This window comes from Dipodomys merriami, unplaced genomic scaffold (assembly GCF_024711535.1).
Source record: "Dipodomys merriami isolate MVZ:Mamm:240054 unplaced genomic scaffold, mDipMer1.0.p SCAF_1, whole genome shotgun sequence".
Taxonomy (NCBI): domain Eukaryota; kingdom Metazoa; phylum Chordata; class Mammalia; order Rodentia; family Heteromyidae; genus Dipodomys; species Dipodomys merriami.
The window spans coordinates 133854451-133880043 of NW_027202270.1; the positions used below are offsets into that span (position 1 = coordinate 133854451).

Consider the following 25593-nt stretch of genomic DNA (forward strand, 5'->3'; position numbering starts at 1 on the left):
CTTTGTTTTTTCATAAAACATATTATTTACATTAACAAATAAAGGCTTTATTATTTTAAAGCAATAAATAAATATTTTATAAAATTCTCAGCTTTATCTCCTGGTCTAGTAAAAATAGCCAGATAGAACCCACATTATTAGAAGCTATTTGGAATCCCTAATAATTTTAAAAATTATCCAACAGATCTTGAGACTAGTAAGTTAGAGAATTGCTGGGTTTGACTAAAAGTATTAGTAATATTTTATTCAATATCCCAATATGTAGAAAACTTAACTTTTTTGCTCAGAGGCTGGGTTTTTGCTCTTACTTGTTCAGTTATTTCCAATTTTTTTGTTTTTCATCTAGAACCCATAAATTTCTATACTGACCTTCACAGCTGAGCAAATATGGATATGGAAATGTTGAAATAATTTTAGATAAAAGGAAAAAACCCCGGTTTTAGAGTAGTTTTCTGACTTTGCTTAAACTCTTAAAACTAGTAGCAAATGATTTTAGAGCACCGGTTAGTACTCTTATTTAGTCTAGAGCTACAAAAATTGGATCAGATTAGTCACAGATTAGTTATCTTAGACTTAAGACAACAGACTAGCCACATCTCATAATCACTAGTATTCACAGGAAATTAGTAAAAATATGAAACAGCTTGTAAAAATTAATGTTACTAGGAGTAAATCACAAAAGGGAATTTTTATACGTAAAGGAGTTCTCATTACCTTTTAGTCTCACACAGTGAAATTCTTAGTTAAAAAAAAGTTTGTCCAAAGAACAAAGGAAGCCTACAAACAAGTTCTAATTATCCATATTAATATAACAAAAGAATATTGTTTTCATATGATGGTATTTCAATAATACTTTAAAATCATTGGTTTAATTTCAGTTCAGTTCAATATTACAGTGCTTATATTTCTCCCTAAGTAGAAGAGAACAACCTTCTGGTTAGTCTGATGGAAATACTCTGTTTTGTTTTTCCCCTACTCCCCTACTTTTTTTTTTGCCTGTCGTGGGACCTTGAACTCTGGGCCTGGGTGCTGTCCCTCAGCTCTTCAGCTCAAGACTAGTGCTCTACCATTTGAGCCACAGCGCCACTTCTGGCTTTTTCTGCTTATGTGGTGCTGAGGAATCAAACCCAGGGCTTTATGCATGCAAGGCAAGCACTTACCACTGAGCCACCTTCCCAGCCCTCTTTTTTAACCTTTAATGCACAAGGATTATGTGACTACAAAGCTAATTTCCTTTTTCAAAGTTAAATTTCAGATGTTTGAGAACAAAAGATTGATCTTTCAAAATAATATCTTTTTTTAAAAGTAAAATCAAAAGGGAATGGTAATTTGATTGACATCCTGGAATATTTTTTTTTGGGGGGGGGTGGTTGTGGGGCTTGAACTCTGGGCCTGGGCACTGTCCTTCAGATTTTCAGCTCAAGGTGAATGCTCTACCACTTGAGCCACAGAGCCACTTCCATTTTTCTGGTGGCTTATTGGAGGTAAGGGTCTCACAGACTTTCCTGCCCGGGTTGGCTTTGAACTGTGATTCTCAGATCTCAGCCTCCTGAATAGCTAGGATTACTGGCATGAGCCACCAGTGCCTGGCAAAATCCTGGATTTTTAAAAGTATTATTTTTACTCCTTTCCATTATTTTCTACCTCATACCTTTTTTTTTTTTTTTTTTCGGTTTGTTGTGGGGTTTGAACTCAGGGCCTGGGTGTTGTCCCTGAACTGTTTTGCTCAAGACTAACAGTCTATCACTTTGAACCATAGTTCCACTTCTGATTTTCTAGTGGTTAATTGGAGATAAGAGTCACATGGACTTTCCTGTCCAAGATGGCTTTGAACTTCAGATCTCAGCCTCCTAAGTAGCTAGGATTACAGGTATGAAAGAGCCAGCTTCCTTTATATACTTCTTTCTTTATACTTCCTTTATACTTCTTTCTAAATAGAAATGCTGTTGCTCTTCATACTGGCATTCATCTAATCTGAAACATAGAAAGGACATTTCTATGGGATTGACTATTATGTACTAAATAATAAATATTACATAAAAGATACAGTAAAAATAAGAATGTCAAGCTAAAAAGTTATTCTTAATTTTGTGTTGAATGTCACACTTCTGGAATGTGTCAAACATACCTCAGATTGAACACATTCAAAACCAGATTGCATTTTTCCTGAAAACTTGCTGCTTTGTTTTAATCCTTAATATAGTTAATAATACCATCGTATACCCTGTATCTTAAATTAGAAACTTAAGAACCTTTTTTTTACTTCTTTTATATCCCAATTTTTAATGTAAAATTTAAAATAACAAAATAATAATAATTTATCTGAAAGAGTTAAGTACAAAATTTCACTTAAAGACATAAAAGGAATTGACAATCACTGAGTGAAGTCTCTTCAGATAATAATGAAAAGTTGTTGATTGGTGACTCATGCCTTTACAGTGATCATTATTGCTGAACATAATTCTTAAAATTTCCACTGAACAAACACTCTTTTTTGGCTTTCAGTCATTTTTCATAATACTGGTGAAATGTTAGTCTTGCAGATATCTTTGTGGTTACCCTATCTTAAGTGAGGCTCTATTCTTGCTATGTATTTCAATTACAATCATTAAACTGTTATGAAATTATAATAATGGAATTGCTTTTCTACTTGTTTATTTTCACATGCCTTTGATTGAATGTAAATTCTGTAATGAGTAAAGCTACATCTGTCACTGATATTAAAGTACTTATGAGTACCTACTTAAGGGCTAGGAAGGTGGCTCAGTGGTAGAGTGCTTGCCTTGCATGCCTGAGGCCCTGGGTTCGATTCCTCAGCACCACATAAACAGAAAAAGCCAGAAGTGGGGCTGTGGCTCAAGTGGTAGAGCGCTTGCCTTGAGCTGAAGAGCTGAGGGACAGCGCCTAGGCCCAGAGTTCAGGTCCATGACCGGCAAAAAAAAAAAAAGATTACCTACTTAAGAGTCAATTAAGCAGTATTAATATTTGAGACTTCTTTTAATTTTTTTAAAAATAGCATTATATAACTAGTTTCTTTTATAACATTAACACCTTAATTAAACAATATACAGTATAAACACTACAAATAGGCAAAAAATATACCTTTAAGTTATATATGGTAAAAATGATCAAAAAGACTTTTCCTAGGTAAAAACTCTGTGCTTTAGCCAGGCCCTGGTGGCTCAGATCTATAATCTTAGCTATTCAGGAGGCTGAGATCTGAGGATCATGGGTCAAAGCCAGCCCTGGCAGGAAAGTCTGTGAGACTATCTCCAATACACTATCAAAAAAAGCCAGAAATGGAGCTCTAGTGGTTGAGTGCTAGCCTTTAGCAAAAGAAGATGAGGAACAGTGCCCCAGTCCTGAGCTCAAGCCCCAGAAACAGCACATACATGGATGAGCGTGCATGCGCACATGTGCACACACAAATATTTAGTGTTTTATTTAAATTCATTGTCCATTTGAATATTTAAATATTAACTGAAGTCTTTCAATAAAATATTAATTTGATAGAAGTTTTATTTTTAGGATTTTACTTTGGTGAATTTGGATGTACAAGTAATTTTAAAAATTGTGTTTAAAAATTATATTTGGCTTCTTTGCAATAAAATATAATTACAAGTTTTTATAAACATTCTCTAGAACCACTGTACACAACTAAATTTAGCTTAATGTATTTTCTAAAATATTTATGATCATAAAATATTTATTATGTAGTTTTATATTTTCAACATTTAGGTGTTAAATCCTGGTGAACTAAATATCTTGTAGTGACCTAACTTTGAGTCTTAATAAGATCCTAAACTTTATAAAAATGTTTAGCTTGTACAGCTGGAATGTAATGCAGTCAAACAATAGTTATAATTTTAATAGACAGGTAAGATTTTCCTATACAGTTCAATCTTTGGAGAACCTCTTATTTTCCTTTAGTTAAAAATCCAGATAAATGGCACCCAAATGACATTACCATATTTTAGAACTAAGATGTTACTATAGTTTTTCTTCACTGATGATTTATAACTTCAATTTTTAAATGAAACAACTAGTTATTTTTGACATATAGCAGTAACAACAAAGATTTTGCTAAAAGGTTGGATCACATAATGTAAAACAAACTTTAGTACATAACATCAAGAATTGTTTGAGACCACTTCAAATCAAATGTATTCATAATATCTAGTTGATACAAAAGTTGGAACTGAGAGAGACAGCTATATAGTTTCTTAAATCTGATGACAGGAGAAAAGGGTCACAGTTTGAAAGTTATGTGCTATAGCCCTAGAATAAATTTAGTGTGTACCCTGATACCTGACACTATATCTTGTTAGTCTTCTGATACCAGCAGTGATTCCATCACATAAGTAACTTGAAGGCACAAATGACTTAACCAGAGAAGGGGCAATTCAGCAGAAGCAAGTCATAGCAGTCATTAAGTTTGCTAATTTATCATATACACAAAGATGTGAGACAGCTTCTACCCACCTTGATTCTGTAACAGAGTATTAAAAAAAAAAGTAAAGGCTATGAAATTCATCCCTCCCCCAGAGGTTGGCATTAAAACTTTCTTGCTAATAAATTTAGATTTGTTTCCAAATATTAGGCAGCAACATTCCAAGTTGAATAAGTTTGAAAAAATTTGGAATGATACTATAGCAGGGAGCTACCAAAGCCTGAACAAAAAAAAGGCCCATCAGTGACAATATTTTGCTAACTGCTGTTTATTGGCACAAAATAATTCATCTACATAAAGAAATAATTTCTATACTGATGAGTATCCTCAAAAGTAACAGGTCTACAACAAAGAAACAGGAGCTATAGAAGTGATACCTTCTGCTGTGATGTAGGACGAGATATACTACATGAAATTTCTATTGTCTTACTATTTGACTATATGATAATTTGTGAAATAATGGGTAGTAACTATCTTATATTCTACTTATTTCTCATAGTATCTAACATGCAATCCAACCTTGACAAGCAGGGAAAATATCAGTTAGTTTCCAAGATTTCATAATAGAGCAAGAGTAAAGTGCCAAAGAATTGTACTTACTTTTGGTGTTGGGCAGGAAGCTGTAGAGAGGCGAGATGTAGCCTGAGCACGAGGCGATTCTGAAGGAGTAGTGCTGAGGGAGGCTGTGTCTCGTGGGAGCACCTGAACACCACGAGAAATAATGGAGTCTGGAATCTGAACAAGGAGAACAATTATAATTTAATATTCTGAAAATGCTAATTAAATGTCAATATCTTATTTCGATTATGTTTTTCGGACTTTTGGCTATCCAGCTCTCATATAGTTGATATCACTTATTATTAGATACAAACACATATAATTTGGAATAAGATAGAAAATTTTAGATAACATATTTTTCCCGACAAATAATATTTCATGAAATATATTTGTGTAAGTACGGCATTATGGTCAAGAGTTTGCCATTCATATACTGTCATTTGTCAGGAATCTTGTACAAAATATTTAAATACTACATACTTTCCTTGTTCCTTTATAAGGCATTTTCCATTATAAAGAGCAACCTGAGAGCATCACCAAGTTATTTCATGTTCCTTGATTTCTAGTTGGGTTCAACTTCTAGTTGGGTTCAGGAAGAGGCAGTGGTATGAGACTAAGTGTTAGAGGAGAATAAGGTTTGGTATTTATTCCTCTCATTCCTTCTCTACCAGGTCACCATGTTTATTGTGTCCTTGTCAACTCAAGATTACAGCTCTTGTTTATAGTTCTTCTGCCCAAATCTTTAAAATTGTAAGACCCTTATTAAAAATCTCAATTATTTACTTAAATGTGTTAGCTCATATCTTCTAGGACCTAGAAGAGCATCACCTAAATCACCACTTCCTTTATCTATAAATTGAGAGTAAGGTATCTTTTGTTTTTTCTTAAATTTTATTGTGAAAATACTGTACAGAGGGGTTATAATTACATGGGCAAGATAATGAGTACATTTCTTATCAAGCATTGTAGCCTCCTCCTTTGTTTCCCCTTCCTAACCCTTCCCATCCTCCCCCTGTCCCCCCACCTAATCCTCCCCGCTCCCCCTCTCCCACCCCAGTAAGGTATCTTTTGACTCTTGAATTATTGTATTAGGAGAGACAATATATAGAAAATATTTCGTACTTTAAAGCGGTAACTATTTACTAAATGCTGGCTATTATTATTTTAATAGCTTAGAGATAGATTTAACTAATACAGTAGAGACAGTAGATACAGTAGAGACAGATACAACTATTACTATTCGAAAAGTATCAGTAAGGACAAAAAATGTAAAACATACTAAGTATTAATATTTATGTTGGTTATAACTTTAAGTATATGTAATGTAGTTCATGTATTGAGCTAGTAGTAATGGGCATTCACAGGTCTACTAATCTTAAGAATTAGAGTTTAAACCCTTTCAAGTTTCACACACAAGATCAAGCCTTCTTTCCTTCCCTCTTTCCCTTCCTTCCTCTCTCCAATCTTTCTATTCCCATTCTTGTGCAGAAGACTTGAAATTTATATGCTAAAAAGAAAACAATTAACAAATAGCACTTATTATATGAAAAGAAGGGGGGGAGAGTCAGCTATATTGCGACTAGTACTCCTACTTTCATGCCATCTCCTTGTCATAAAAAGACCTAACACTATTTCTACAGAAGCTCCCTTAGTTTCTACTTCAACATTCTTAATACTTATTGCATCCCCCATTTCTATGCTGTGATACCATGTGATTTATGAACAATATAGATAAAAGCAGAATGAAAAGCCAAAAAAATCTGTAAAGAAAAAGTTTCTGTTTGCTTGTATGTCATGGTACAGAATTGTGGTATTTTCAAGGAATAGAGATAATTCAAATTAGAAAAGCTGTTTGTTGCCACTTTTGTCTAATAAGGTCAAGGATTAAAATAAGGCCAAGTGTTCCTATCACACCTTGCATGGTACCAAATCCCATTCCTTCGCCGTAATAATTATCCTTACATAGCATTATATGTGCAATAGTTTGATCAGTGTATATTTCTTATACTAGAATGCACTGGCATGATGGAACAGATTTTTCACTACTATGTTATGTATAGGACCTAATGAGGCACTACAAAAGGTAATGTCTATATGTGATTACATGTATGAATGTATGAGTATGTGTGTGTGTATGTTTGTGTGTGTGTGTGTTTCCAGACTCACATCAACAAGTGCACTATGTATTACTAGGTATATGTTTGGGTATGAATGGAAATAAAATAGTGGGATATGTAAGGGTGAGATAACTTTGGATGTATGTATGCTGGACTACTAGTTTAGAGATGTCCATGAAGGATTGTGGTTTAAAGTCAGCCTGAAACGTGAGAGTACAGAGACTCCATCTCTAATCAGAAAAAAATGCCAGATTGGAGGCATGGCTCAACTGGTGGACTGTCAGCTATGAGTGAAAAAGCTGAACGGAGCTCAAGATTCTAAGTTCAAACCTGGTATGGGCACACGGACACAAATATTTGAGTTCAGAATTTAAAAAGTTAAGACCAGATAAATAATTTAGAAATGATCAATACAAGTGGTCATTATAGCCATGAAAATATTTCAGACCACTTAATATGACTATGTGAAAAAATGAGAGATGATGGTTGAAAATTCTAGGTTATATCTTTGTCAAAGGGTTAACAGAAGAAAAAGAATTATAGAAAAAAATCTGTATGTAAAAGCATACAGATCCTTGAATAATCTGGGGTTCTACTTATCTGGGCACAATCACTAAACGACACCTTTTTCATTTAAATGTATTCTGGGTTGGAAGATTATTTGGTGTTCCATCCTAAGTAAAGATCCAGAATCACAACAAATCAAAGAAAGAATGGGTAAATGGGATTGTATCAAACTGAAGAGCTTCTGTGTGGCAAAAGACATAGCTGGCAAGACAAATAGCCCATAGAGTGGGAGAAAATTTTTACCAGCTAGGCATCAGACAAAGGCCTCAAATCTAAAATATACTTAGAGCTCAAAAATTTAAACCCCTTCAAAGCCTCAAAAACTCAACAATCCAATCAATAAGTGGGCCAAAGACTTAAAGAGAGACTTTTCAGAGGAAGAAAAAAGAACGGCCAATAGACACATGAAGAAATGTTCAACATCTCTGGCCTAAAAGAAATGCAAACTGAAACAAAATTGAGATTATATCTCACTGCAGTTAGAATGGCCATTATTAGGAAAACTAACAATAGCAAACACTGGCCGGGATGTGCCAAAAGGGACCTTTATAACACTGTTAGTGGGAATGTAAACTTGTTCAACCACTTTGGAAAGCAGTATGAAGGTTCCTTAGAAGACTGAACATAAAGCTACCCTATGACCCAGCAATGCCACTCCTGTGCATTTATCCAGTGGACCACAAACCAGGCCACAGTAAAGCTACAAGCACAACCATGTTCATTGCAGGATCGTTTACCATAGTCAAGATACGGAAGCAACCTAGATGTCCCTCAGTGGATGAATGGACCAAGAAAATGTGGTTTATCTACACGATGGAATTCTAATCATCCATCAGAAAGAATGATATTAAGTCATTATTAAGGAAATGGAAAAACTTGGGAAAAAAAGTGAAGTAAGCCAGAGTCAAAGAAACATAGACTGCATGGTTTTCCTCATTTGTGTTAAGTAGAATATGCCTATAAATCTACAAGTAAACACACTGAATGATTAAAACAAACAAACCAACATCATATATATATATATATATATATATATATATATATATATAGACACATATATATATGCGTACACTGGGACTTGATAAACTATATAGGAATCTAGACAGTCACACACTGAGGCCAAGGGAGGATATGCATAGGAATGGTTGACAAAGGCTCAATAACTATGTGCAGATGATCATATAAACTAACACTCTATGTGGAAAATGAACTGGATATCTTTTGGGTAGGGATGGGAGGGAAAAACTGGGAGAGAGCAATGGAAGGGACACATGGTTCAAAAGAACTATGGAGAGATTGATTCAGCAAAGGCCTCTGTGGATGCTACTGGGAGTTTATCTTGATAGGGATAAGAAATATCTGCACTGACGATGGTTTGGAGGCAAACCTCCTTGGAAAGAAGGTGACTTTTAGTACCTACTTTTCAACCAAGGTTACTGTAAAGGGAGAGTAGAGTCTATTTGTTAGCTGGAGTAGTCAGTTTGTGTCCTGAAAAGAAGTTTTAATATCATCTACTTATGCACACCTATAGATCTAACTTCCAGTGTCACTACATTCTTTAGTTGGAATTTTCTAAATAATGGAATCATCAGAAATTAATCAAGTTACCTTCTTTCTATTTTTACTTCATGAAAATCCATTCATTTACCAATATACTAAATGTGACTTTTGCCTCAGATATCTGTCCTGACCTGTTTGCTTTGTTTGATAGTTAAGGTGACTGAAGTTGAATGTTGAAAAAAAATCACACTGATATTTAGAATTTTTTCAGAGAGATCTATTATTCCTAGTTACTTCCATAGATATTTGTTCATTTTTTTTGCTTTCTTCTTAATTACATCTCTTACCTAAAAAAAGTATACTTCTATATAAAAAATAAATTTAATTGCAATAGAATTGAAAACACATGTTCAAACAAAAGCTTGTATAGGAATGTGTATATTAGTACCTTTTAAGAAGTAAAAATGGCTAAGAAATACATGAAGATATGCTCAACATCTCTGGCCATAAAGGAAATGCAAATCAAAACAATATTGAGATTCCATTTCATGCCAGTTAGAATGGACATTAAAAATGTCAACAACAAGCCACTTGCTGGTGGCTTATGCCTATAATCTTAGCTACTCAGGAGGTTGAGATCTAAGGATTGCAGTTCAGAGGCAGCTGGGGCAGAAAAGTCCCCATGAGACTTTCTCTAATTAACCACTCAAAAACCAGAAATGGTGCCGTGGCTCAAATGATAGAGCACTAAACTTGCAAATAAAGAGGCTCAGAGAGAGCATCCAGGCCCTGAGTTCAAGCCCCACAACCAACAACAACAAAAAAGAGACCATGAACAACAAATGTTGGCAAGTAAAGTACCCTATCACAATGTTGGTGGAAATAAAAATTAGTACAATCACTATGGAAGGCAGAATGAAGATTCCTCCAAAAACTAAAAACAGAACACATCTATTATTCAAGTATACCACTCTTGGACATTCACCTAAAAGACTGAAAATCAGGATACCTATTTACCCCCTTCATTGTTCCAATACTCACCTATACAAGTTATGGAAAAAGCCCAGATGCTCAACAACTGATGAATGGCTCAAGAATATAAAATAATTCAACTATATATTTAATATTTCATTATACATACACACATAATATTCTACTACATATAATATACTATTTAGTTCTAGCCAGGTATGATTTTGCGGATTACATATTAAAGTCTTCACTTGATAGTGTATTTCCCAGTAGACCACCAAGGCTAAATTGTTGGAACTTTTCCACGTTTTCTCCATATTTTTGGTGTCCTTTTTTCCCCCTAAGTATTTGAGTCAAATTTCACATTATTACTTGTCTTTATTTGCTGTACCCTCTCATTTTATGTACATATTGGACTGAAATTGATGTTATTTTGCAACTAGTGTTTATTAAGTTATCACTGTTTAATGATAAACACTAAACAATTTACTCTTTTCTAACCTAGTTTAGTACAGACTTTTTTCTTCTCTTTTGTTTTCCTTTTCTTTTCACTTCCTTGTTTCCTTCCATCTACCTTTCTCTCCCCTCTCCTTTTCCTTTTTTTTTGGTTGGTCTTATGGCTTGAACTCTGGGCCTGGGCACTGTCCCTCAGCTCTTCAGCTCAGGGCAAGTGCTCTACTACTTGAGCCACAGGACCATTTCCGGTTTTCTGAGTGGTTTACTGGAGATATGAGTCTCATGGCCTTTCCTACCCAGGCTGGCTTTGAACCGTGATCCTCAGATCTAAGCCTCCTGAGTAGGTAGGATTACAGATGTGAGCCACTAAGCCCAGCTTTTTTTTTTTTTAAAGATAAGAGTTTAATTATATAGTTTGGGGTAGCCTCAAAGTCTCTTTGGACCAGGCTGGCCTCAAGCTCAAGTTCTGCTTGACGAAGCCTCCTAAATGCTTGGATTATAAGCATACACTACCATGCCTGTTTTGCAAAATTAAAGAACTAGTAAGCATCCTTAAGAATTTGTATCTAAAGATTAATAATCACAGAATTTACATGAAGATTTAACTTTCTAAATGATCAAAATGAAAACAGAACAAATGAAAATGAGATGAAATACCATGAGAAAAATAAAAAAGCAAGGTTAATATAAGTTAAATGTTAACTTGACCAATCTGTCTAGGTATAAGAAGCAAAATGATTCTGTTAAGAGTTTTATAAATTAATCTATACAATTTATTTAAAGATATTCAATGAAATTGCTAGCAGAAACAAAACTTCTGGCATAGCAAGTTTGTAGAAAGTCATGTGATGAAAATTTAGTGCCACAAATAATAGAATCCTAATGATAGCAGAACTCTTTAGGTATAAGAGAAATTGTTAAATTTCTGGATGGAATATGCTCAGTGGTACTTACACTTTCCCAACAAAGCATTGGGTGAAGATCCATCTCAATGAAATAGGCTACCTCCAAAGAGAGGAAGTAGGATGTATATCTGCATAATCATTAATGTAAACGCTTTTGTCTTACCGGTTCATCTGTACTGCCTGTTGCATGATGGGAATAATTGATGAGACCAGGAATGAGCTGCCCACCATGTGCCATTATAACAGCAGGACTGGTGCAGAATGGATGCTTCTAATGCACAACATATAACAGTTATGAATATAGTGACAGGAAAACATGAAACTATACAAACAAAATGACTAAAAAGGAAAACAGAGAAAACAAAGGAATAATGAAATGCCAAAACTTTCTAAATGTAGAATGAAGAAAATCAGCTTTGATTTTAAATGTCATAAGCTTTTTCCTTAAGACTAAAATCAATGGTACTTTTTCACTCTTTTAACTTTAAGTAAAAGAGAAAGAACATACAATGATTTTTAGAATGTACCTATTTCACCAATTGGTTCCATTAAAAAAATCATAGTTTAAAATCTTATTAATGTTAAGACTCCATGGATCGTTGAATGATCTAGAGGCAAAATCATTCAGTCTTCAGCGAAAGAACCATACACTGGTTCCTAAGTCAACATACAAAATGAATTATCTATGACTTCAATCCATATGTTCTCAATAAAAACCTTATTGTGCCGACAGCCAGAATATGTGATCGATAAATCTCTATAAATTACTACATACAATAATTAATTTGTTGATAGCATACAGGCTGAAAAATTAATTAAATTTACTCAAACACATTATGGTACCATATTAACTTCCAGAACTGTCTAAAAACAATTTAAAATATTTAGGTATTTTTTATTAATATTATTACATCATTAAAAAATCAAACATATCTAATTCCTCCTAATATCGCTAGTGTAATTTCTGTTTAGGAATATTTGAGTAAGTACTTTAAATAAAATTCAATGACTAATTTAAGTCTTTGTTTTAAAAAAATAATTTAATTAATTTTTACTAATTAATTTCTTGAATTATCTGAAGTCTTTTAAATTGAGGATTTTTGTTCATCCAAGAATTTCAGAAATTTTCATGTTTTGACTATATAACTATTATAAACTTAACATATCCACAGAAAAGATAAAAATGAAAGAGTTCTTAAATGTCACACAGTTTATCTTGCAGCTCTAATTTCAACAGGTAGTGCCTTAACCACACAGTAAATGTCAACTATTACAAGAAATCTGTCAGGAAAGGACACAGTGATAGAGATTAATGGATATCTCAGTTACTTTTTTAGGATTTCCTAAGAAGTTATTAAACTTATAGAGGGATGAGATAGAGAGAAGGATGAAATCAATAATTTACCTTTGGATCTCTAAGACCTCTGAGTTTCTCTCAGCAGGCTTACCTTGGCAGCAATGGCTGCTGCAGTTATATGTGATGAAGAACTATCTTCTGTTGAAGCAACACCACTGTCTTTCTTTTCTTCTTCTTCTTCCTCACACTGTACCCCTTTGTCTTCTGTCTGCTTATGGGGACTGGTTGTGGGAGGAGGGGAAAGAGGAGGTGGCGGGGAAGGTAAATCTTCAAGTTCATCATGCACCTCCTTTACTTTTACAATGGCATCACGTAAAAGGTCAATGGCGTGAGGTAGAGCTGGCAGTATAAACTGAAAGCATTCCTGTCCACAAGAGAAAAACAATGAAAATGAAGCCAATTTATAGACATGTAAAATGCTGGCAATGAAACTGATTACTGATTTTTGATTTGTATTTCCTTCCATTAATCATGAGGATGCATATTTCATGCATTGTCTTTCCAAGTGAAATATGAAGCAAGATGGCAAACAATATTCTCCACACGCTAGAAAACTACAGTACTAAATGAGCACGTATTATTATTATTTTATTGGTACTGGGGTTTGAACTCAGGGCCTTCTGCTTACTTAGGCAAGAGCTCTACAACTTAAGACAGGCTCTTTTTGGTTTTATTTTTTAGACAGGGTATGTGGTTTTTGCCTAGGCCAACCATGGACTGTGATCTTCCTATCTATACCTCCTAAGCAGCTGAGATTATAGGTGTGAACCACCATGCCCAGTGCAACATTTTCTTTATTATTTTTTGGGCAGTACTGAGGATTAAATTCAAGGCTTAGAACTTTCTGGAAAAAATTACTACTTAAGTCATACCCTTATTCTTTGATTTTCATTTGTTTTTCAAATAGGGTCTCACTGCTTTTTCCCAGGCCAGCATCAGTATGAAATCCTACTGCTTCTACTTCCTTAGTAGTTGGGATTACAGACACTGTGCCAAGACACAGCCTGTTTTAAACGCGCGCACACACACACACACACACACACACACACACACACACACACACACACACACACACACACACACACACACACACACACACACACACACACACACACACACACACACACACACACACACACACACACACTGAGAATGAGGTTGGGGATGGTGGGATATGCCTGTAATTCCAGTTACTTTCAAGTCAGAGATTGGAATTATTATTGCTGAAGTGTAGTTATTCAGATCATAATTCATCGAATAAGTATGCATGGTGAATTATGCATGTAATTATGTTTGTAAGCAAAAGTAGGAAGATTGCAGTCTGAGCTTGACTTGTACAAAAACATAAGACACTATTGGAAAATTAACTAAAGCAAAAGAGAGCTGGGGCATGGCTCACATGGTAGAACACCTACCTAGCAAGCACAAGGCCCTGAGTATAAACTCCTGTATGCCAAAATAAATAAATAAAATAAAATTTGGAAATAACTTTGGAGTTCAGAGATGCTTTATTAGAAACATGGAAAAGGCAGGAAAATTTTTTCACATTTTTAATTACAGTAAGACACTAGAATGAATAACTCATTTGAGGACCAGATAATTTTCTTCAGAAACCAAACTTCTGAGTACCATCATGAAATAAGTATAACAAGTCTAACTACTGTATAATGTTGTACAATACTTAAAGATAGATATAAGTTCATAAAAAAGTCATATAAGTTCATACAGAAAAATCAATACAATTGTCTGCTCAGGTGCTACTATAACCTATAGTGCATTATCAAAGAGAATAAGCAAGAACTTATATAACTAGAACACAGAGCCAGATATATTTGGGAAAGATATTTGTATTGGTTCAGACTGACACCAGTAGTATTAGTTTCATAATTGTCTTCCACTCTGTTCATTCATATTTCATATTTAAAGTAACCCTTAAAATGTAAGGTATGAAAAATATCTTTAAAATTTTGGAGGCTTATTAGAACACTTTTATTGTCTCTTTGTATGTCTTATCAGTTTACTGTTCAAATATTTTGTAATAAAGAATTTAACCTTGGGAGTTAGTAAAAGCTAGGGAGTCCTAGCTTTTACTATCAGCTTTTGGGTAGTACTGTTCAGATTTTCAGAATGTCATGCCTAAATGTTCATGTTCCTTTTAGCCACCAAGAATTCTAAAAATTCTGATCACCAAAAGCACAGGATAGTATTCCTAGTTGGCAAAAGTCTGTATGTATCATGACATACATCTACGCCAGAAGGATAACATGTAAATGATTTTAGAAAGAGGAACAGTGAAAGTTCCTTGTTTGTTATCTCTATTACGTTCAAATCTATGTACTTTTTCTGTTAGCTGCTGTTAATCTGTATCTCATTCAACCATAAGTATAGCCATTTTCAGTTATACCATTTATGAATCTTAGTGTGTTATTAAACACAAGAGTACATTTTAGGAATCCCGATTTACAGTTGGTATCATAAGTGAGACCAGTCATTGGGGTGCTCCAATTATGTAGCTGACTGAAGAATTCAAATCAGTCCAAAGGTCTGAACTGCACAATTCTTGCCTTTTTGGATTTTTGCTGACAATGTCTAACAGGCAGAAAGGCAATGAAAAACCAATCTGTTGAAGACATGACTATATTAGAGAAGGATATGTAAGTATCTATTAAAAAGAACTCCCACTTAAGACTGGAAGTTGAACAGAATCACAATTTTTGATATGGCTACCTGGGTCCATAACATATATCACAGATACTGGTAGGCTGTAGCTATGTAAAGGAGGGCTTACCTTAGCATTAAAATGCCAAGCCAAGAATGGTTCTGTTTGTAAATAAGCCAATGTCCTTAGAAGGCTACAGGGGGAAGGACCTGCACACAACTAGCAAATCAGATCAATGCTAATAGCTCCTAGAGGAAACAACAGGTCCTAGCACTTTCATTCGTAGAGTAATAATTTGACAGAGGATCCATGGATAATTGAAACATTTGTTATCTTCAGTGGAGGTAAATAAAGGTATAAAATACTGTCTTACATACCTTAATGAGTTTGTGATCATATTTAACTTTGAGGGTGTGGGAAAGAATGATGGCATGATTATTTCTATTTAATTAATTAATTAATTAATTATCTTTTAAGTAATTGTGCAAAGAAGTTGCTATTCAACAAAGTAGTATATGGATACAATGAATTTTTACCAATGTCATCATTCTCTGCCAACCTTCCCTCCTCTCCTCTTCTCTCCATCTCTCCTTTTTACTTTTCTTTTCTTTTGGTTGGTACCAGGGTTTGATTTCAGGGCTTCATACTTCCTCAGTTTGATTGTCTGGTTTTTTTGCTGGTTGTTTATAGAGATGGAGTATTGCAGACATTTCTGCACAGACTGGCTTCAAACTGCAATGATCTATGTCTCAACATTCTGAACAGCTATAATTACAGGTGTGAGACACCTGCACCTGGCTTATAATTTCTACCTACATGAGTACTTTTTCTTTATTTTGCCCATGTCATCTCACCTTATTTTCTACTTGGTATCATACTCTCAATAACTGGGATACAAGTGTGAGTGTTAGAAGAAGGGCAATTCCTAAGTAAGAGAAGTTTAACTCTATCTACAAAGAACAGTATATCAACTGGGAAATTACTAAATTGCTACAAATATATAGAAATGTATATAGTGTCTTCACAGATAAATTGGCTGTGTCTTTAACTGTATGTTGGCTCCATATTGCCTCAGCTAGGAGGATATGACAGGTCATTAGAATTTCATGCCTGACAAAGATTCTTTTTTGATAGAAGTCTGTGACCACTAGGTGTTCTAACAATGTCATTTACAGAGAGGGCTTTGGTCTACATGGGTACTACTTTTGTCTCTTGAAGTTGTTTTTGAGATTAAAGGTATCAGTCCAACCTCTTGGAAGGGATAAGACCTAAAGATCAGATACATGAAGAGTATGTGATGAGCTTAAAAAAATAGACATCAACCCAGGTGCCAGTGGCTCACACCTGTAATTGTAGCTACTCAAGAAGCTGAGATCTGAGGATCACAGTTAAAAGCCAGCGTCTGCAGAAAAGTCCCCATGAGACTCTTACCTCTAATTAATCACTCAAAAACTGGAAGTGAAACTGTGGCTCAAATTAGTAGAGTGCTAAATTTGAGCATAAGAGCTCAGGGACAGTGCCCAGGCCCTAACTACTTGACAGAAAAAAAAATAGGACAAAAAACATGAGTGAGTTTCTCTGATTGGTGATATTCCATGTGTATTTCAAACATTGATGCCAGGAGAGTAATATATTCACGCATTCAGGTAAAGAGGATGATGAAAAACTCCTGCTTGCCATCCTGTCTAACGTACTTCTCTTGACTAATTTAATCTGTATCCTTTTTCTTAATAAACTCTAAGGCTGAGGTACAAGTGGGTTCAGTGAGTCTTTCTAGTGAATTATTTAACTAAATCTTAGCATGATTTGCAATTAGTGTCAGAAGTGAGCAGTCATACCGCTCCATTTGTTAGGAAATGGAAAAACTTGGAAAAAATTTATTTTAAGTGAAGTAAGCCAGGCCCAAAGAAACATAAGTCCCATGGTTTCCCTTATTTGCAATAACTAGTATATGGCTAGGACAAGCAGAAAAGGTCAAAAGCTATGTACATATGACCCTGTAAGATGATGCTAAGCGAAATGAACCCTAGATAGGGACACAAGAGGTTTTATCTTTCTTGCTGTTGTTTTTAATGTACTTAAAATGTACTATGTGATTTTTTTTGTTTCTTTTGTATGTTTTTTCCCCATGGTATAACCCTTTTTTCACTGCATTTGATGTTGGTGCCCTGGATCTTGCATACACATTTTTCTAATTTGGGGAGAGGAAGGGAAATAACAAACTACTGAAGGATACAGGTTGCCCATTGTAGCAATGAGATGTACAAGACATTATGTTGAAAACAAACTTTACAACTTTGGGTGGAGGTGGAGGGGGAGGAGGGTGGCAAGGGACTGGGGAGGTAGGAAGGGAAGGGATGGTAGGGGAAAAACGAAGGAATAACAATGCTTGATAGGAAATGTACTCATGCAACTGTAACCCCTCTGTACATGTGAGCATGGGGCTGGGAAGGTGGCTCAGTGGTAGAGCGCTTGCCTTGCATTCATGAGTCCCTGGGTTCGATTCCTCAGAACCACATAAGCAAAAGAAAAAAGCCAGAAGTGGTGCTGTGGCTCAAGTGGTAGAGCACTAGCCTTGAGCTGAAGAGCTGAGGGACAGTGCCCAGGCCCAGAGTTCAGGCCCCACGACCGGACATATGGAATGTGCACTTTTGCTTGGCTATTCTCATAGTTGGTTTAAAGTCTCATGAATAAACCATATAAATTGTCAAGAATGCTTACCTGAGATCCTTTCTTGCTACCAGGTAGGTTAATTATGAGAGTTTTTCCTCTGATTCCACAAACAGGCCTAAAAGGAAATAGAAAGGACAATGAACTGCAATAAATGTTTCACTATAAATATATTCAACAAAGGCCATTCAACTTTCTTCACATGAGAACAACTGCTTAAAAAAATTGTTAAAATATTCACCAATTGGTACACAAATTAGTAATTCTGGCTGATGTTTTTATAATGATATTTAGTGTAATGGATTAGAAAAAAATGCATTGAATGTAGAATCAGAATAAATCATCATTTGAGCAATTTAACCATGTCAAAAGCTAATGTTAGCTGTTTGATCTTTTGTACATTTTAGCTTTAGTGAATCTCCCATAAATTCTAAGATTCCAATGAGATAGTACACAAAAATGTCTAAAACAGTAACATTTATGTTCTAAAGTCTAATTCATACAGTACCCAAGAGCTGACTAGATTTAGATTTTAGATTCTGCTTCTTAAGAAGTTTTGAAGAAAAAAAAATATTAAGTGAAGTAAGCCAGGTGCAAAAAAACATAGGTCCTATGGTTTTCCTTATTTGCAATAACTAGTATATATCTGAGACAAGCAGAAAAGGTCAGATAAGATGATGTTAAGCGAAATGAATCCCAAGATAAGGACACAAGTGGTTTTTTTCTTTCTTGCTATTGTTTCTAATGTATTTATAAGGTACCATGTGATTTTTGTTGTTGTTGCTTTGTATGTCCCTCCCCCATGGTTTAACTCATTTTCACTGTATTTGATGTTGGTATAATTTGGGGAACAGAAGGGGAAAAACAAATTGTTTAAATAGGGATACAGGTGGATCCATTGCAACAATGAGATGTACAAGATGCCATGTGGAAAAACGAACTTTACAATTTAGGCTGGGGTTGGGGGGGCAGTGGGGGAGGGGGTGGGAGGCGGTGGTTGGTATGTAGTTGTAGAGGTGGGAGGGAAGGGATGGTAGGGGAAAAACAAAGGAGGAGGCAATAATGCTGGATAATAAATGTACTCAATACCTTGATCATGTGATTGTAACTCCTCTGTACAGTATTTTCACAATAAAAAGCTTATTAACAAAAGTTTTAAAGTAAAAACAAGGCATTGGTAAAGTGATTAGAGAGCTCAATTACTAACAGATCCTTTGATGATCATAAGCAATTTAAACTAGAAATGTATTTAAGAGATCATTGTTAATTCCAGCCCACATTTAAACCAATTAGCAAGATAAAAATGAAACAGTGAGAAAGCAGTGGAAAACTGAGTAAAGAGTAAAGAGTCTTCAAAGACTCAAAGTCCTGATTTTACTTGGGAATGAGAACTGTTTTACTTTGATCTGATAACACGACCTTATTTTCATCTACAGAACAAAAATTATACTATTTAAAATTTTTGTAAGGTTTTAGTCACATAAGAATATTTTTCCAAATGTTCTATGATTGAAATATTCTGCAACATTTTTATTTCTAAAGCAACCTAAACATATCTTGTACTTTATTACTTTGTCATATCCTAGCTACAAGTTCAAAAGAAAAGAGTTGATCACAGTTACTTAAACTTTCATATATCTGAAAATGATTAATTAATCATTCCTTGGCCATCTTCAGGGAATTCAGAATTTCATTAAAAAATTTAAGTCTCATTCTCTAACCTTTAATGTAAGTGTTAGTTTTTCAAAATTTGCTTTCATTTTGGCAGTCAGAATCGAATAAAAAAGTACTTCAGGCTGGGAGCCACTGGCTCATGCCTGTAATCCTAGCTTCTCAGAAGGCTGAGATCCGAAGATTGTGGTTCCAAGCCAGCCTGGGCAGGAAAGACCATGAGACTCTTCTCTCTAATAAACCACCAGGAAACCAGAAGGGGTGCTGTGGCTCAAGCAGTAGAGTGCTCACCTTAAGCTTTAGAGCTGAAGGACAGTACCCAGGCCCAGAGTTCAAGCCCCATGATGGACAAAAAAAAAAAAAAAAAGTACTTCAGGGCCAAAACTGCAATAGACAATTATAAAGCTCTTAAAATGTTCTATTAGGAATATTCTCTGGCTTTTATCATTTGATAGCTAATTGATTATAATTTGAGAAGCAAAGTGATTAGAATGATAATGTTAACAATACTAAGACCTGCTAGTTTTATATAACAAATCTGGCAATTTATTGAATAAATCTAGAATTTTCACTAAGCACGGTATTCCTTTAAATCATATAGCATCAATTACTCATGCTGGTGGCTCATGCTTGTAATACTTGCTCCTCAGGAAGTTGAGATCTGAAGATAGTGGTGTGAAGCCAGACTGGGTAGAAAAGTCCCCATGAGACTCTTAAGCTCCAATTAACCACTGGAAAACCAGAAGTGGTGCAGTGGCTCAAAGTGGTATAGCTCTAGCCTTGAATACAAAAAGGCTCAGGGACAGTGCCTGAGTTCAAGCCCCATGACTGACAAAAAGAAAAAAAAAAGAATTGTGGGGTGTATTTCTTTTCACTCTGGGATATCCAAAGTAATTTCACTTTGTTACTTTATATTTAATAAAGCATGTTTGAAGCTGGGTGCTGGTGGCTCATGCCTGTAATCCTAGCTACTCAGGAGGCTGAGATCTAAGGATTGTGGTTCAAAGCCAGTCTGGGCAGGAATGTCCATGAGGCTCTTATCTCCAATAAACCACCAGGAAACTGGAAGTGGTGCTGTGGCTCAAGTGATAGAGCGCTCGCCTTGAGCTGAAATGCTGAGGGACAGCACCCAGGCCCAGAGTTTAAGCCTCATGACTGACCAAAAAAAAAGTATGTTTGCAAGCACTATTACAGTGAATCAAATTATTCATTTATTTAAATTAAATTATTCAACTATAAACAATTTGTTAGTATAAGTGCTTATAAAATCACCATCATCTTACCACCCTCTAATGTTTATTAAAACAACTAAGTATCTGCACTAAGCATTATAAAATAAATATGACCTAAGTTCTTAAGGAGGATATAAATGCAATATAAAATATTAAAGCATATAAACAAGTAACCACAACATTAGATAGTGATGATGTAAACTGTCATATGAATTGAAAATAGAAGTACATTTGAGGGTGAGGGAATTAAGACTTTATAGATAAAAATTGTTGTAGTCTAATAATTCAGCATTTAATAATGTGTGGTCCCTCAAACAGTACCATACACAGTATTTTTGGAAGTCAGAAATGCAAAATCTCTCATACTGTCCATTATCCTCCTCTCTGCTGCTGTTCTACCCAATTAAAAATACACTGAGGATGGAAGCTAGGAACTGGAATGTTCTACTTTCATGAATGGATTAATGCTAACATTTACAAGGAATAGAGGGTATAAATTCAATCTCAGTATTTCTCTCTTGGATTTTCCACTTCTTCCATGAGATGACACCACAAGAACTCCTTTGCCCAATATAGGCTACCTGACCTTGATCTTTCCTACCCTCTAGAACTGTAAGAACAATTCTTGGTTTTACGTAAGTTACCAGTCTTAGGTATTGTTATATTAGCACAAAATGAGTCTCACTAAAATGAAGAAATTTTAGAGAGACCTTTTTGAATAGCACCGAGGATAATAATATAATAATTTATGTAATAAATCTACTTTCATGAAGCAAGGAAAGCTCAGAGAATTGTGTTATGGATACAACATTTATGTCATGAAATAAATAAGAAACAAGTTACAAAATAAGCCTTGTAAATGACTCCCTTTTTTGGTGGCACATACCTATAATCCTAACTACTTCAGAAGTAAAGATCAGTAGGATTGTGTTTTTAAGCTACCCTGTTTTTAAGTTACTGAGACTCCATCTCAACAAACAAGATGGACATGGTGGTATATGAATGTAATGCAAGCTATGTGAAAGTCATAGGTAGGAAGATCATAGTCTGAGGCTAGTCCTGGGCAGACATGCAAGAAGATAGGGTATGGCTCAGGCAGTAGAGTGACTGCCTAGCAAGTACAAAGCATTTAGGCCAATAATGCAAAAGCAAGAATATACTTTGAGGAAGTGGCGCTGTGGCTCAAGTGATAGAGCGCTCACCTTGAGCTGAAGAGCACAGGGACAGTGCCCAAGCCAAGAGTTCAAGCCCCATGAAACACACACACACACACACACACACACACACACACACACACACACACACACACACACACACACATACACACACACACACACACACACACTATATATATATATATATATATATATATATATAAAATTTGATTATAGGACAGAAGTTGACACATTGCAAACTTGTATCCAATAATATGAACTCTTTCATTACACTAGTTCTCTGTCTAATTTCTAATTTTAAAAGGAATACTGACAACATCTGATTATGAGTATATATTACTTTTGCTTGATCAGATTAAGGAGTTTCCCTTCTAATTCTCACCTACACAGTTTTCAAAAATGGGCATAAATCATATCAAATGCTTTCTCTGAATCAATTGAGAAAAGCCTAAGATTTTTCTCCCTTTAGTTGACTCATATTAATTAGTTATCCAATGGGTATCTTTGTGTTCTTGAAATAAATCTACATTTGTCTTTTTATTATCTTTTTGGTATATTATTTATTTTTGAAATTTATGTATCTCTGGTCATAAGAGATACTAACCTATATTTTTCTTGTTTTCTACTATGATGATGGCTTTGAAAAAAAGACTGTCTTCAACTCATAATATGAAGGGAAAATATTTACTTTCCTACTATTCTTAGGAATAATTAGCTCTTTGAAAGTTGGATAGAGCATGTCTCAAAAATTAATTGAAATAGGGATTTAAAAAATAAATAAGACCTTACTTTTTGGAATAATTTTAGATTAACGAAAAAACAAAAAAAAGTACTATAGTGTATTTTCAAGGAGTGAACTGTATGCAAACACTTCCCAATATTAGTATCTTACATTAGTAAACTAGTTACAATTAATGAACTAATACTGACACATTATTACTAACTAAAGCCCACTCACTGCCTATTATTTACTAGTTTTTAGCTGATATGCTTTTATTATTCTGAGAGTCCAGTCAGATTACTAATACATTAAGCATTAAGGAAACATTATGTAGATAAAATGACTCCTTAGTACTTAGTGTAATTTCTCTTTTTATTTCTTCCCTCTCTTGTTCCCTCTCTCTCTCCATCTTTACCTTGCTTTATTTTAAGGTATAGGGGACAATATTAGGGTTTCAAATGAGAGTCTTGTATTTACTAGGTAGAAATTCAACTGCTGAGCCATGCCTCCAACCCATCTGATCACTTACCAATGCAAAAAAAGTTTTGAGATGAGATCTTTTTGTTTGTTTGACTCCATGTTAACCTTCCTATTTTAAACCTTCCACCTTAGCTGGTACGGCAGATATATGCTATCATCCCAAGCTTTTTCCATTGACAAGTAGTCTTTCAGAATGTTTTGCACAAGCTGGCCTGGAACTGTTTTCTTCCCGCTTAGCCTTCGAAGAAGCTGAGATGACAAGCATGTGGTTGCCACATACAGTTACTGGTTGAGAAGAGTATCTCATTAAAACTGGACATTTTAATCTTGTAGTACAATAATTAAGGAAGTAAGATTCTCTCCCTTACCTAAAGTTCATTTAATTTTTTAAAAAGTGTTAAATGGTGTCTGTGTCAGATTAGCTTGAAGTATAAACTTCATGTTTTCTTAGGTCTTTCTGCTGGGCTTAGAAGGTGTCATTCCAGACATCTAATATTTGGAGGGTATGTATTTCCTACTATGGTTTTTGTACGCTGTCAATGGAAGCCATGGGGCTAGGAGGCTGATAGATAGCTAGTACCACATTAGGCTGAATTGACCAAAATGAACCACATTTTACCATTCAGGAATGCATTTAGGAGGTGCAAGTGTTTGAATAATTTTAAGTTCGAAAATTGCTCTATTCTTTTTAATGAAGTTTGGAAGAAAAAAGTACCTGATCTTTTCCACCCATAAATTATAGGTTCAGAATGTTATATGCTGAACTTAGTTAAATAACTTGCCTACGACAAGCAATTATATACTGGGAAATGATAGGATATGATCTAAAGGACAACTATTAAAGATAGAGCTCTTGCTGTTGTGGTAACAGAGAAGATAGAGGGATGTAACTACAATGTCTGTTGTTTGAAGACAATAAAGAGTTGATATTTTTAATATAAGAATAGCCTTTTTTTTGCATTCTGTCCACAATAGTAGAAAAGCAGTCCCTATTATCAAAAGAACTGAGATGGAAGAAATTGTTAATATTTTTTATTATTTTAATTTTTTGTTGGAAAAATTGGGGTTCAAACTCTGTCTTCATCTCTCTATACAGATGCTCTACTAAAATTACAAATAATTCTATGCATAAACTAACATAGGTTCTCATCTCAATTCTGAAGCATAAATATGTAAGAAAAGTTTGAAGAACTGTATGAAAAACCTTTAAGATGTACACCACTGTTCAAGACTCAATTTATTTCCTGGGCTAATCCTAATAGTAAAGCAAAGGTAGAATTTTCACTCACACAAGGTAAGAAAGAATATACAATCTGAACTCAATTGGATTGATAGACTTGACTAACAACATACAGAGGATTTAGCAAGGTTTATATACGATATTTTCTTACACCATAATATTCCAAATGTCTAGGATATAATTAACAAATTCAACACAGGAAGAATTTAAAAAGGTGAACATTTATGGAGAAGAAGTTAGTGTACATTCCAAGATAAGCCAGATACTGGCATTGTCAGAAAAAATTTTAAGCAGCTAACATAACCATCCTCTATGACGTAAAGATCAATGCTTCTGAATTAGAGGTAAAGATTTAATGAATTAAGTGCAAAGAAGTTCTTAGCAAGGGAATAAAAACCATAAAAAATCCAAATGAAAATCTGGAAAATGAAAAAAAAACTTTATCTGAAAAGAAAAGTTCATGGGATTATCAAAAGCAAAATGGAGATAAAAGGAAAAATGTCTAAGAATTTGGAGTTATGCCATATAAATATCTGAAAAAAGTAGAGAAAATGTAAAATAAAACAAAACAAAGAAAAAAGGCATGCATTTTAAGGGACAAGAGGGACATTATCAATAAATCTAAATTTCCTGTTATAGGAATCCCAGAAGAATGAAATTAGTGCAGGAAGACAAAACAAACCCAACAAACTTGAAAATTTAATGACTAAACTTTCCAAATTTGATTAGGAATATAAATTTACAGAATGAAGTTCAATGAACCCCAAAAGATAATCTCAAAGAAAACTTCACTCAGATATATCTTGATCATGTTTGAAATCAAAGAAAAACCATATTCAGTATTGTCAGAAAGAAACTCATGT

The 25593-nt window shown here is 34.6% G+C and overlaps 1 protein-coding gene across 9 annotated transcripts in view; it reads right to left on the minus strand.

Moving 5' to 3' along the window:
* Positions 1 to 25593, minus strand: part of Gphn (gephyrin) — a 380642-nt gene that overhangs the window by 152787 nt on the left and 202262 nt on the right. For 5 of the 9 annotated variants that reach the window (XM_070031733.1, XM_070031734.1, XM_070031735.1 and 2 more), the window contains 4 exons: positions 18263 to 18329; positions 12974 to 13246; positions 11689 to 11796; positions 5051 to 5185 (listed from right to left, as the gene is read on the minus strand). In XM_070031733.1, the coding sequence (XP_069887834.1) occupies positions 5051 to 5185; positions 11689 to 11796; positions 12974 to 13246; positions 18263 to 18329 (583 nt within the window). The remainder of the gene's footprint in view (positions 1 to 5050; positions 5186 to 11688; positions 11797 to 12973; positions 13247 to 18262; positions 18330 to 25593) is intronic. The other 4 variants (XM_070031737.1, XM_070031738.1, XM_070031739.1 and 1 more) reach the window with 1 other exon arrangement.